This window comes from Spodoptera frugiperda, chromosome 18 (genome assembly GCF_023101765.2).
Source record: "Spodoptera frugiperda isolate SF20-4 chromosome 18, AGI-APGP_CSIRO_Sfru_2.0, whole genome shotgun sequence".
In the NCBI taxonomy this organism is placed as follows: Eukaryota; Metazoa; Arthropoda; class Insecta; order Lepidoptera; family Noctuidae; genus Spodoptera; species Spodoptera frugiperda.
Genome location: NC_064229.1, coordinates 10,849,847 through 10,863,268, shown reverse-complemented (window position 1 = coordinate 10,863,268; position 13,422 = coordinate 10,849,847). Strand labels below are relative to the sequence as shown.

The 13,422-nt window shown below is 35.9% G+C and overlaps 1 protein-coding gene across 6 annotated transcripts in view; it reads right to left on the bottom strand.

Annotated features, from left to right (window-relative positions):
* Positions 1-13,422, bottom strand: part of LOC118277913 (LIM domain only protein 7) — a 178,039-nt gene that overhangs the window by 39,569 nt on the left and 125,048 nt on the right. For 5 of the 6 annotated variants that reach the window (XM_035596928.2, XM_050700231.1, XM_050700232.1 and 2 more), the window contains one exon: positions 6,343-6,543. In XM_035596928.2, the coding sequence (XP_035452821.2) occupies positions 6,343-6,543 (201 nt within the window). Of the gene's footprint in view, positions 1-285; positions 445-6,342; positions 6,544-13,422 lie in introns of those variants that run through there. The other variant, XM_050700233.1, reaches the window with a different exon arrangement.

The window sequence follows — 13,422 nt, the reverse complement described above, 5'->3', positions numbered from 1 at the left end:
CTATTTCCAATAGTTACTGACGAGCATAATCATGAATGTCATATAACACATTATACACAAGCGTTCCGTTTGACGCTTTATTTTACTGTTAAGGCTTAATAATTATTCTGTCCGAAATGAATAAGTCATTTAAACAGAATTTCATAAATTATCTATCTCACTTTCTATCGTAATCCATTCAATCGTCATATCACTAGGTACAAACACACGACTACAATTATCTTCGTTTACATCCTCAATACTAAATTCAGTCACGAATTGGAGCAATTATCTTTAAGAACTTACATTGCGAAGTCTATCACGTAACTTTTTGATTTGTTCCTCCATAATATAATTAGTAATTTAATGCGCTAATTACAACGATCCGTTCTTTGCCACGGTTATGATTCAACTATTACTAATCTAGAACTTAGTACTTCGATATTATTTAATCTTTGAACTAAGATATCGTTGGCATGGTCGGTCAAGGATGTGTGTGTATTTATCTTAAATCTGTTTAGATAGTTAATGAGGAGAGACTGAACTAATTATGATGTTTAATGCGGATCTAGATTCAGACCTTGAGGTGATTTTCCAGATTTATTATTGGTGAGAAACGTCATTTGTTTGATAGGTTTTGTTGACTGTGGAAAACTTAGTATGTCAATGTGTGAGCATTAATTAAATTAAATGCTAAAAGGCGTACATCAAATGCATCCATGGTAAGAAAATATTCTTCTAAAAAGTGTATGTTTGCGTTTTAGTTCTACATTTGTATTCGTTTAGTATCGTTCTTCTTCGATCGACGATAATAACAATTAAAACATTAACTAATGAACCATTAGCAACATATTCTTTGATCGTAAATCTATAAAAAATAAGTTTCTCTGCGTTTAATATACATATTACATCGGATGTGGTCACGCTCTCTTCTCTTATGGGTGAAGGAGAAAACTGATGCAGTGCTGGCTTAATTACGATCAAGATAGTACTGTACTTCACGGTTTATTTCTGTTAGGGCACAAATCTCTTCTTAGTTAATATATCCCTTGGTATCATTAAAGAGTTTGATGGATGCTGCTGTTGTTATCATGAGTTGATTGAAAAGATATTCCGAACTTGAAGTCTTATGTGGTCCAATTTCTGGTATAGACATTGGATTAACATTAAGCAATAGACTTGGTCTTCATTCATTAGTTACAAGATGTCTACTGTTGAACATAAGTCTCCCTCAATGTCTGCTAGATTGGCTGGTTAGTCAAAGGCTAAATTATAATAACACAAATAACGTAACTGTTGAAACATTATCTCCTAACATTGGGTTTACAATAACTAATACATCTTCAAGAAGTAGTGCAAATTGTTATTTTATTATACACACTCTTGTTCCTATAGCCATAAGGTATATTATAGCTTAACACCTTTATGTATATGTTTATTTTTACAGTTCAGTTATTGACAGTGGTTACTAGTTACAAGTTGTCGATTCGAGAGAGTGGATCGTTCTAGCTGGCATGTCAAACATCGCGTGCGCTGGTAGCAGCCGTGTTTTTTATACAATTTCGCTTGCTAGAGTTAAACGCTGCCATTTTGTGTGCCTCAAAGTGTGAGGTTAAGCGGGGGAAGGACTGAAGTGGCTAAGTTTGGCTAGAGCTTTGACAATGGTATGGTCACTGATAGTCAGAATAATTAAATGTAAGAAAAAAGATGGACAAAGAATAAAAAAGTCAGTGACATGTCGAACAGGTAGACATTTTTCATTTTTCTCATTTTTTTTATGGTATAGGAGTCAAACGACTGCTCCTTTTTATGGTATACGGGTCACCTAATGGTGAGCGATCAGCGCCGACCATGGACACCCGCAACACCAGAGGAGTCACATTCACACATAATCCATATAACTTAAATGAGAGGCTGGAGGAAAAGGAGGAACAACTAGTTACGACAGAACATAACGTTGCAATCCTAGTTCTTTTTCATATTTGCCATTACCTCACAGATCCGCCACATCTTAAGCAATACAACACAGCTTACAATTTAAACCAATCAAACATTCGAGTGGAACTTAATAGACCTATTATTGAGTGGCAAGGAAATACAGATATTTTTAAATCGCACGCTAGTTGCGCAAGAGTCGTCTTGGCAGCTTAACGATGGCTAATCTCGTCTAATCTGAGTAATGACCGCAATAATGGTACTACTGAAAAAGTATAGAATGTAAGAAAATGTTCGTTCTTGTTTGGTATGTTTTAAAGATCAGTTTTATTGGTATTCGGTATGTCAAGTGCTAGTTTTATTTTTATCTCGCTTCTAAGGAAAGGGAAGGTATCCCAAGAATTGGGAATGAAGGGATTAATCGCTAATGGGAAAAAGTTTGTACCAAAGGAGCAACATCGTTTAGTAGAAAATCCTTAAGACACATTTCCGACATCTTTATGATGATCTAGCCAACTGAAACAAGCTGAATTTATTAGGCTTCACAAAACAAAACAAAATATTAATTACAAACAAGCAGACTACTAGGGCCTCACAAAAACAACAACAAACTTATACATAGTTAATTCCACAAAGGGCGGCTCGTTACACCGCCGGAAGTCGTCGCCGGGCATGCGTATGCGCACAACTTCCGGCCTGCGCCCGCGCAGAGGCAGTGCGAGCTTTGTTATTGTTTTGTTACGATCCACGTAATTGGCCGTAAGACGTGGCCGGCGACATTCCCTGTCATTATGAGATACTTCACATATTGCTGAAGGAATCTGTCATCGAAGTAATTGGATGGAAACGTGAGGCAGAATGGAAATGAAGAAAAAAAAAGAAATATGCCGTCCATGTGAGGTGTGACGTTTTTGTGATAGTTTAACAGCTACAGCTTAGCTAGAGGCATGTTTTAATTACAGATCGATTTAGAGATGCTTCACACATAGCTGTGTTAGTTTTTAATGATGAACGAATTATTTCGGTAACTAGAACTGTCTAAAATAAGTATTATGATCATACTTGTACAGCATGGTTGCAGCAGCTTTAAAATGAGCACTACAAATATAAAAAAATACAATATAGATATTTTTTAAGGGGGGAAAATAATCCAATGACTTCTCCCGCCTTGGGCGAGGCGAGACGGAATGCCAGACTCTTACTAACTAAAAACCACCCCGTTCCTACTCTTGCTTTTCAATCCGGAGTCCCGGTAAACCCGCTAGGTAGTCCGCAGCTCCGGAAATTCTTCATTTCAATGTATTTGTATAAGTAATTACAATTCTCATCAGGAGATTTATAGCAAAGATTAAGAAACCAAACCAAATAGTGCACTAAAAACAAAACATGAACTATAAAGAATTTTATAAAGGTCCGTATCAAACGCGCACGTTTTACATGATGGCGTAAAATTTACAGTAAAGACGTAAACGTGTCACGCGAACAACAAAAAATAAAAACAAAACAATTTGAGAGTATTTACGAGATATAAATCAATACCCACGGCGCCATTAAATAAAGGTTTTGAAATCACTACACGTGGAATAAAACAAACTACGGTTACAACATTGCGAGCAAATTCATTGGTTTTACAATCCCTAATTCATTTTTAGAGATAGGTAGGTATGCATGCTCTTCTCACCAGTACCTACTTGATATTATCGATGTGATCCAATACTTAATGGATATGTATAGTAAGCCTATTGACATAGATGCTGCTCCTTCTATCCTACACTTTTTTTATACCACGACGGTGGCAAGAAATCGTCCACCTGATGGTAAGTGGTTACCGTGGCCTATGAACGCTTGCAACACTTGGAGCATTACATGTGCTTTGCCGACCTTGAAGAAGCGTATTTACTGTCGTTGAAGTACCACATATCGTAGCCTAGTGGGAAAACCTCGGTAGAGAGTTCATTCTACAATTCTACACTATCTATTTACTATTTCTATAACTGAAACAATACTATACTACAATATAGCCTAAACCTCGGCCGGGAGCCCAATCCACGATCTGATTTATTCCACAATAGACGTACTTCTCCTATAACTGAGAATATCACAATTATAAACTACTCAGCAGAATACAAACTGTATATCACATCACTATTTTCTTAATAATTTAAGATATCTTTATAAAGAAGTCAAAAGACTGTCTTTGCAGTAAACACAAGTTTCCAAGTAAGCCATAAAAGGTAATATAGAGACCAGAGTACTAGAGACATACAAACCTCAACAAACTACTTACAAGGGAATAATTTTTGCAGAAAACTTCACATAAAGAACGTATGGCAATTAACCTGGTTTTGTCGCTTTCCAACACCATCGGAAGCCCAGTAATTAACGACCATTAGGAAAAAAGTGAAAAACTTCACTCGGCGGCAACACTGAATTATTTTAACTGCCTCCGTGGATGTTAGGGTTGTCGGGGAATAATTGTAATTATACGATAAAATCATTTAGTGAATTTGGTGTGTTTGTGTGTATTTTTGGTGATCACTAATTAATGTAAGTCAAAATATTACGGTTATTTTCAGAAAATTACATACAAATTTTTCGAAATTCTCTCTATGAATAGGTATCATTATCAGACATGAAATTAGTTGAAGACTAATCTCAAACACAAAACTTAAATGTACTGTTTTTAATCTGCCTCAAAAAATATTACAATCGTTTGCCAAAGCATTTGCCAAGTCAACAAATATTTAAAATACATGTCACCAGCGTCGTAAACACAGAATAGTATGAAGCTTGTCGAATTTCCTAAGTCGCAAATAAACAAGAGCATAAACAGCAGACGAGCGCAGCGGAGCATGAAGCCGTGAGAGCTGGAGGACCACACGCCATTGATAATTAACCTACTACGCGTAATTACCGCAGGCTTGTATGTAAACTAGGTGAACTGTAGGGATACGAGTGCTCTTTTCCTCAAAATTCTTTGGTTTTTTGTAAGAAGTTTACAAAAACCATAAAATTTAAGCGTGAGAGCCATGCTTCAGCACGAATGGGCCGGCTTGATCGGAGTGATACACCACGGCTTTAAAGAAAACCGTCGTGAAACAACGCTTGCGTTGTTTCCTCGCGTGAGTGAGTTTACCAGAGATTTGATGGAAAGAATTGAGGCAGTCTAGACATATCCGCAAACTTGGTATAGGCTTTCGCAAAATATATATTCCTTACCTCGTATATTAAAAATAGACCACCTCTGTATACACTATAGATAGATTAAAGTGACCCACTATTTTTCAGCCTTGACATTTGGAATACAGGTAAGACTAATTATAAGTACAAAATTCCTACCAAATAATCCAATTGCCACACATCTAACGTCATTGGGCAGCCCTACACCAGTCTTTGGAAACTGGCCTTCCTTATTGGTTCACTAAAAGTGAGCAGAAATAAAACTGTAAGGAATGTTTTATGGTGATTCGGTTTCCAGCTGAAGATAAAATAGTGCGGTGCAACGCTCGCTGCATACCCAATACGTTCCCATGGTTTGAATATAATGGATTTGTCATCTCGTCCAGTCATAGTTGGTGTTTCCTTCGCGAGGTAAATTGCGGCAACAGTATGGGCAAAATGTGGTTTTTATGATGCAAAAGGTAATTATTTTACGTGAATTTTTGTTTAATTTCATATATGTATTGTCAGTTATGTCAAAATTATGGAACGAGCAATGATATATTTTTTATAATAACTATCGTGAGACATACTAAATTAACTAAAACTTTACTCACGTAAATTAATGGAGAAAAGCTCTGCTAGTTTCGAGTCACAGTAATCTGCGCACGCTGCTCATGATGAAGAGTCCCTCTAACTTTAATTTACGTGAGTAAACTTTAGTTAACAAGCGATTCTTCTTGATAATTCCATTGTTTATTCTAGATAGACCACCATACACTATCGATTACTTCCAAGTTAATATACTATCAGTTACCTTGCACATACCCTTGATCCACTTAGCATACATGCATCATAAGTAAGCAACATAACATAGCATCATACCCTTTGTTTTCTAGGACAGAGAACACTATCTAGTATAAACGCATGTTACTTTAGATTCTTAAGAATTTTATATAAACAATCCCAAATATACCTACCTACTTCATTAATTCTAGACCTCATATTATGTATAACGTACGTAGTTCTTTCTACAACTAGTATCTAATATATAAATTCTCGTGTCATACTCGGTTTTGGTTGCCATACTCCTCCGAAACGGCCTGACCGATTTTGATGATTTTTTTGTGCTTATCCTGTATCTATGAGTATCGGCCAACATCTATTTTTCATTCCCCTAAATGTTAGGGGTAGTACAACTCTAATTTTTTTAATTTTCCGCGGACGAAGTCGCGGGCCGAAGCTAGTATTCATAATAACACCACTCACCGACTGCCAGTCCTCTTGCCTCTCAATGCGAGCAGGATCTGTTCTCTTCGCGAGCTCAGCTCTTCGAAGCTGTTCCCTGGCCCTGCTGCCCAGGTCGGCAGGTCCTACGCGCACGAACTGCAGCGGGTTGCCTGCGGGCTTGCCTGGGATGACCGCAGCCGTGTGCGGCCGCGTCGCCAGGAAGTCTGCGCTGTCTGTTGTCTGGAGAAGAAGAAAGGGCTATGGTTAGAAATTGTCATTCATGTAGTATAGTAAAATGATGTGTTGCTATCTAAATGGAATGGATCGAATTGAATACTACTTTCAAAATGTCTATTATTGTTTTTATCAAAGAAAATCACGAATAATGGTCAAGACGGGTCGCTAATCAACAAACAATTTAAGTCAGTAAAATTTGATTACGCACAAAACACAAACAATCACAGTTACACGCTGCAATATCACATTTACTTCACAACACACGATCTGCTGTGTTCGCGAAACGACGCCATTTGTACTGAATCCTGAATAGCAAGCATTTACAGGGCTTCCCGACGTAACAGTTCGACATAAGCCAATTAAAATCGTACAAACACAGGTAATGTCGGTCTACAACTACAATTTAAATGAGAGAAATGCGAGACCTAGGTTACAGATGCTGTCTAGACAATAGATTTACATGACAAGTAAGAGAAATGGACAATACATGAGCCTAATACTAACATAGTTACTCCTACACTTAGGAATTCTCGTCATTCTTTAAGAAAAACGAAAGTACAAGTTCATTTACGTAATTTTTCCTAACGAGTTTTCAACGAAGGCGCGGTTGAAGTATTTCTTAATACATTAACGGGAATTTTAACTGATAGTAGTGTATAATTATAGCGATTTGAACGCCTCTAGACAAAAATATGTTAATCGTTATTGTGAAAATGATATTAGGCATGTTCTTAGTAGATTATGCGAGACACATCCGTTAAAACAAAATAGTTATGTCTGAATCGTTAGACTAGTAAACGTCTAGGTATTTTAATGTGGATACTAGTGTTAATGACAGCATTTTAGGTATTTTGAGACTAAAAGCTAAAAGAAGCCATCAGTTTTCGTTGTGAATGTAAGCTAGTGTTTAGTCATTCAATGTTTGCTTTTATAAATATATTAGTCTCGTAGTCGTCGTCTTAGCTCACGCCTTTTTATCCGCGAAGGAGTAGGCTGAGATTCACAATAGGTAAGGCACGTAATGCCACTGTACAATACACACTTTTTACCATTTGTATTGAAAGTGCCATTTAACAGAATTGAACCTATTGCCATATACTGGAGACATTATCAAACTCTGTGCTACTGAGAAATGTTCGATAAGCTAAAAGAATCCAGTAATATTTTGCCCGATACGGAAATCAAAACCGAGACCCCTTGTCTGGCAATCGTACTTGCGAACACTTGACCAACGAACGAGGCAGTCTCGTAGTTTCTTAGCAAATTCTGTTTTTTTTTTTGCATTAGCGAATTTAACAGATAAAATCTTGTAATATTATTTAACATTTCACGGACTCATTATTACACGGTAAGCCACGGTATAAATATTTAATAAGTATGCAGATTCGACGCCCGGAATAAGTAATTTCCATGTTATCTGAAGATCAGGGAAACGGTGCTTTTTGGTAAATTTTCTCAATTAGCAACGACTCGACCGTGGTTAATTAACAAAAAAAGTGATTTAATAACGGTTCAACAAAAGTTAAGATAAAAAGCATAAAATTTTAATTGTAGGTAAGCAATTTGTGGTGAGATACGGTACTAAAATATACCAAAATTCGATACTTTTTGCTCAAATGCCGTATAACACAATTTTTCATGAGAAATACTAAAAGAAAAATAAACGTTTTTTTTTCGAAAATGTAAGGCCCAGTATCGTAATGTAATAGACTGCGTCTACTCTTTATCTGTATCTTATTATTTTAAGGAAATAACCAAGTGTCATGGCGGCTCTAATTTACTTATGCACACTTTTTATTACTGCACTGTAAATTGACATACGTTCTATCCACAGATTAAATTAGGCACAGGCCACATGCCCATTTTTAGAACAAAAAAATGTAACTGATAAGTAAAAAGCAAACTAAAGTTCCAATTTCAAAATGCTTAGCATAGAACACCAAGCACATCAACCTAACCAAACCTACCAAAACATAACAATCGATTTTAAAATTTATCCCAAAACAAATAAAGTTGAAATTCAATTTGACAGTTTAGTATACGTTGATGAGCTGGTGTTTGTACATAGAGTATGTATAAAAGGAGTTGTAACTTCCTGGGTGCCATCAGTTAGGTTGACAGTACTTTCTGACTTACGTAAATATAATGGCGGGTACCGGACCAGTTTTTGTATTAGTTTATTTTCTTTATGAGGAAGAATATAATAGTTTTGTGTTGGGTAACTTGTGGCGTACTTATCTAATATGCTGTGTATTAAGTTGTTTAACCGCAAACTTAAAGTGTCTAGAGGAGTAAGTGTCTGACGGATGACAGATTGTTTGTATAAACTATGCAGTATAGAAGGTAGACAGAGGTAGAAGGTAGGGAGGTGACATGTTCTTGAATGAAAAGTCCCTAAAACAATACATAACAAAAAAGGAAGTAGAAGGTAGACTTTTCACAAGTTTCGTTTCATATAATAAGGGAGTGAGCATATCGTCAAGGTCCATGCATTAAATAAGAACTTAAAAAACGACAATATTTTGCCCAACGCGGTAATCGAACTCAACTTTACTCGACACTTGCGATCAACATCAAAACTAAGCAAAACAGTAATAATTTGTCAAACATCAGAACAACGTCGTATTTCAATTCCAATTCACGAAAGATTTACAACGACGACCATAAACAAAATTAGAATATTACATAAACACAAAAATTACCATTTCCATTGGTATAATTCCGACACTTGGCGAATTCGCGCGGAATAACAAACAGACCACAACGTTTACGTTTCGCATATTTATTCGAACCGCGATCGCTTCCTACACCGGATGAATTAAGCTCATTGCATCTTGTGCGCCTGCGCATGTGTCGTAACCCTCTACCGTATAGCGTAATAATATATTACATACTACATAATGTAACATTATGGTTGATTTTCTACAAAGAAAATTGAATAAAATTGTGATTTTTTTGGGGATATGCCCGCCCATCTTAATGTCCGAACAGTAAATACAACAATGAAAACACCGAAACAATGAAATTTGGTGCGTCTCAGGGATTTGAACTTGAGTCTTGAATATCATTAGAGGAGAAGAAAAAGAATAAGCTGTGGAATATCATACAATTCTATTAGGTATAACTTTCGTGAGACATACAAAATTAATTATTATGTTATCGGCGTTATCCAGTTACGTGAGTAAGCCATAATTTTCACCAAGGTAAGCTTTATTACCTGGAGCTGCGGACTCCCTAGCGGGTTACCGCTAGTCAGTAAGTCTGACACTCCCCTTCGCCTCACCCAAGGCGGGAGAAGTCATTCACTCACGTCTGTGTTTTGATATATGGATATTCTTATAAGCTGACGAGTTAATAAGGTGTACAAAAGAAAATTTAAAAAACCAACCCTTTTGTTCTACTTCTGAAATTCATTATTTATATATAGGGGACCATTATTTACCTATTTGATATTGATTGATATAATTCAAACTTTGTTAAGGAGATCTTTAGTTAAAATTAGGTTTGCACACGACATTCTATATTCATCGTAAATTTTTTAACAGTTTTTATTTATGAAAATCTAATTGCCATAAAATAATCCTGCCACACAAGGCATTGATTCGGTTGATCGCATGATACTTGCAGATATTTCTTATACGGGCCATTTAACTGACAGATAGATGCGTGACTCCAGTATAGATAGATCAATCTTTGCAATGATTTGTCTTAAGACACGACATTGTATCATGACGTCATGTGGGTTTAATACTCATTCAGATGATGCTTAGGTCACGATGATAGTACATTAGCCTAATGAGATGCAGTTTGTGGTAGATAGTAAAGGAAGTAAAGCAAAGCAAATATTTTTGTTGTGTGGTTTTCAAAAATAAACATCAAATACGTCTAGTAGGTTACGAGTTTGGATTGCATCTGCCAAATTGTGTAATTTGCGGTCTGACACTGATGAGGACGACCACAGATAACAAATAACGGTGCACGCTGACATTGCGTAACAAAACAATTCTACGTTTGCAGGGAACGAGAATGGTGTAGTACTACGAAAGTACGGACAGTGAAAGTACATAAATGTTAGAAAATATTTACCAACAATCTGACGACGGCCGTCAAACACGACACTTTCACTATCAATGGCAATTACAAAACAATCGATCGCTTCGATCACGGCCCAGTATCACGACTGCAGGCCGCCATTCCGGCATCACGTCAAAATAAAACTTACTATAAAAGAAAGCGGAATCCCGTGACAAAGTTCACACTGGCAGCTGCATTCGGGGGTTTAAATATAGAACATGCAATCCGTTGGGCGTTCTATATTTCCGTTCGGTATGCGGTTTAAATTTAGAACCAGACTTAGTTCACTGTTCGACACTGTCGTTTGTCACTCGCTCGTTCTATTTATAAAATTCTTAAATAATCGATTGGTTAAAAAAAATCGATTTAATATTTACGTTTTGTTTCATGTATCGAGTGCGATGGTTGGGCGTTAACTGCGTGGAGAACAAACTTTCGCGGTTTTCCAAGCTACTGAGAGAGGGGAAAGTAACGTGTTGTGGTTGATAATTAATGCATTATTTTACCTGTGGATACGGGCGTGCTTTAATTGATACGTCGATTTGATCTTGCGTGTTCTAAGATAGTAATTTGTAGCGTTTTGTTAATTTTGACGGAGTTGATGGTTTATGAACACATTAAAGTGGTTTATGGTCGATATTAGTTTGATGGGTGGGTTGATGTTTTATATCTAAGTATTACTCGTATTATGTGACACTAATATTTTTTATTCCGTGATTACATCGCGTTATTGTACGAGTTTTCTGTTGTCAATCAATACTACATACATACATAATTTACGTAACAGTGTTAAGTATGTCTGTTTTGATTAATTTGTCTTCTATTTTGATTAATTAATCAACTTGAGCTGCAAACAGGTGCTCTAAATTATGGTTGAACATGTTAACATGAAATAAAATCACTTAAAACTAACACTACCAAAGACAAATGAAGGTATTCTAAAATGGCGGCCCACAGCTATTTATAACGTTCTAATTTTAAACAACTGTCACATTTGTGCAATTGTTTATTTTAGAACAAAGTGATTTTTTTTTCTAATGTCACGGAATTATTTGCCAACTAGGTATTTGGAATTGTGCCCGATTAATGATTATAGGGCAATGCACTTATGAAATAGTTGCTGTTAAAAATAAAATGATGTAAGAACATTTTCAAAGGGGTAACAAAACGTAAACGTGCATCATTATTAACAAAGTATTTTTCTTCAACATATTTTTATTTATACCTAATGAAATCGATAGCCATTCTCAACAAAACAAACAATACAGAAAAATATCGACATATCTTCAACAAAATACCTATCATACAACTAAAGAAAAACGTCAGCACAGAGTCGGCCATCTTGTGAATATTTCTCGCAACACAATATCATAATTACTTATAGAAAACAATAGAATTCCAGTGTGACATGAAAACCTCATTGTCTGAGGTTAGACTAGTTCTTATAGTAATGGTTTATACCTCGTCAGACCAGTCTTATTGTTGTCAGACCACTTATTGACAGATTTATAGTGCACACTTGTATTGAGTGGTAGAATGTTTTATTTGTTGAAGTAAATAGGGGGTTAAAATTATCTATATGTATCTAATAAGGTGAATGCGAAAGTTTATGATGTATGGCGGTTAGTAAATCATATAAATAGGATTGAAGAACAAGGGGAATAAAAGTACTATCACTCAAAGAGGAGCTGCTCCTGTGTAACGGGGCACTGGCTCGAAAAGCAGTCATAAGAGTCTGATACTCCATCTCGCCTCGCCCTGGCGAAACAAAAATTTGTGGATCACACTAAGAGTTGTAATCTATAACATAACAGTAATTATTTACGTGCAATTAATTTCGTGACACTATAAGAATGACATATTTGCAATGCACAATATGCACATGTACCTATAGTCTATATGTTAATACAATATTTAGATTCATTAAAAATCAATTAAAACTAAATTAGTATCACTTACCAATAAAGACAACTGAACACCAAACAAACTAACACAAAAATTAAATTGAAAAAAAAAAGCTACGCTCTCCCAAGCGTTCGATATTTCAAATTCAAATTTTTAAAAAGTTAACTTCAAATCCCTATTCCACAAAGGTCTGTACTAAGCCTAGTGCACACACGAACTGACAGTTTGCGCCGGTACACACTATATGCACTTTCACCAAAATCGTGAGCGTTTTGTTAAGACTTGCACGTAATCGACATGTATGCGGTATTTTCATACCGTGTGGACGTGGCCTTACTTACAAATTGGTGTTATGTACTGGCCGTCTTTTGTATTGAATTATAAGTGGTGTTAATACATAATATGGAGTTTAATGTGCTCTAGGTGTTAAGTTATTGAGGTTCGAGTTTATTACTTTTAAATATATTCAGTTTGGGTCGGCTATAACTGTAAAACAAAACGTTATGAATGTTAAAATAAGTGATATTTGTATTTGTTAATCACCGAAGAGTTAGTAATGTTCAGAGATTATGCACAATTCTTCAGGCCTTTGCCCTGCAGTAGGACGATCATTGCTGAAATCTAAATTTAAATCTATGCATAATTCCACCAAAACAAAAAAACTATAATACTTTATTCAGCTTCAGGAATCGAACTTGAGACCAATCGTATTTGAACACTTCACCAACCACAATATCACGTACAAATTACACATACGGTAATCAGCATACAGATCTACAGCAATATCAATATTACACGTAGGTTGCGCATACGCATGGTAACTCTCACCGCGTAATTTTAATAATGAGACAAACATATTGATTACACTGATTATCTCGAGAACTGTAGATAAATAATGTTTAT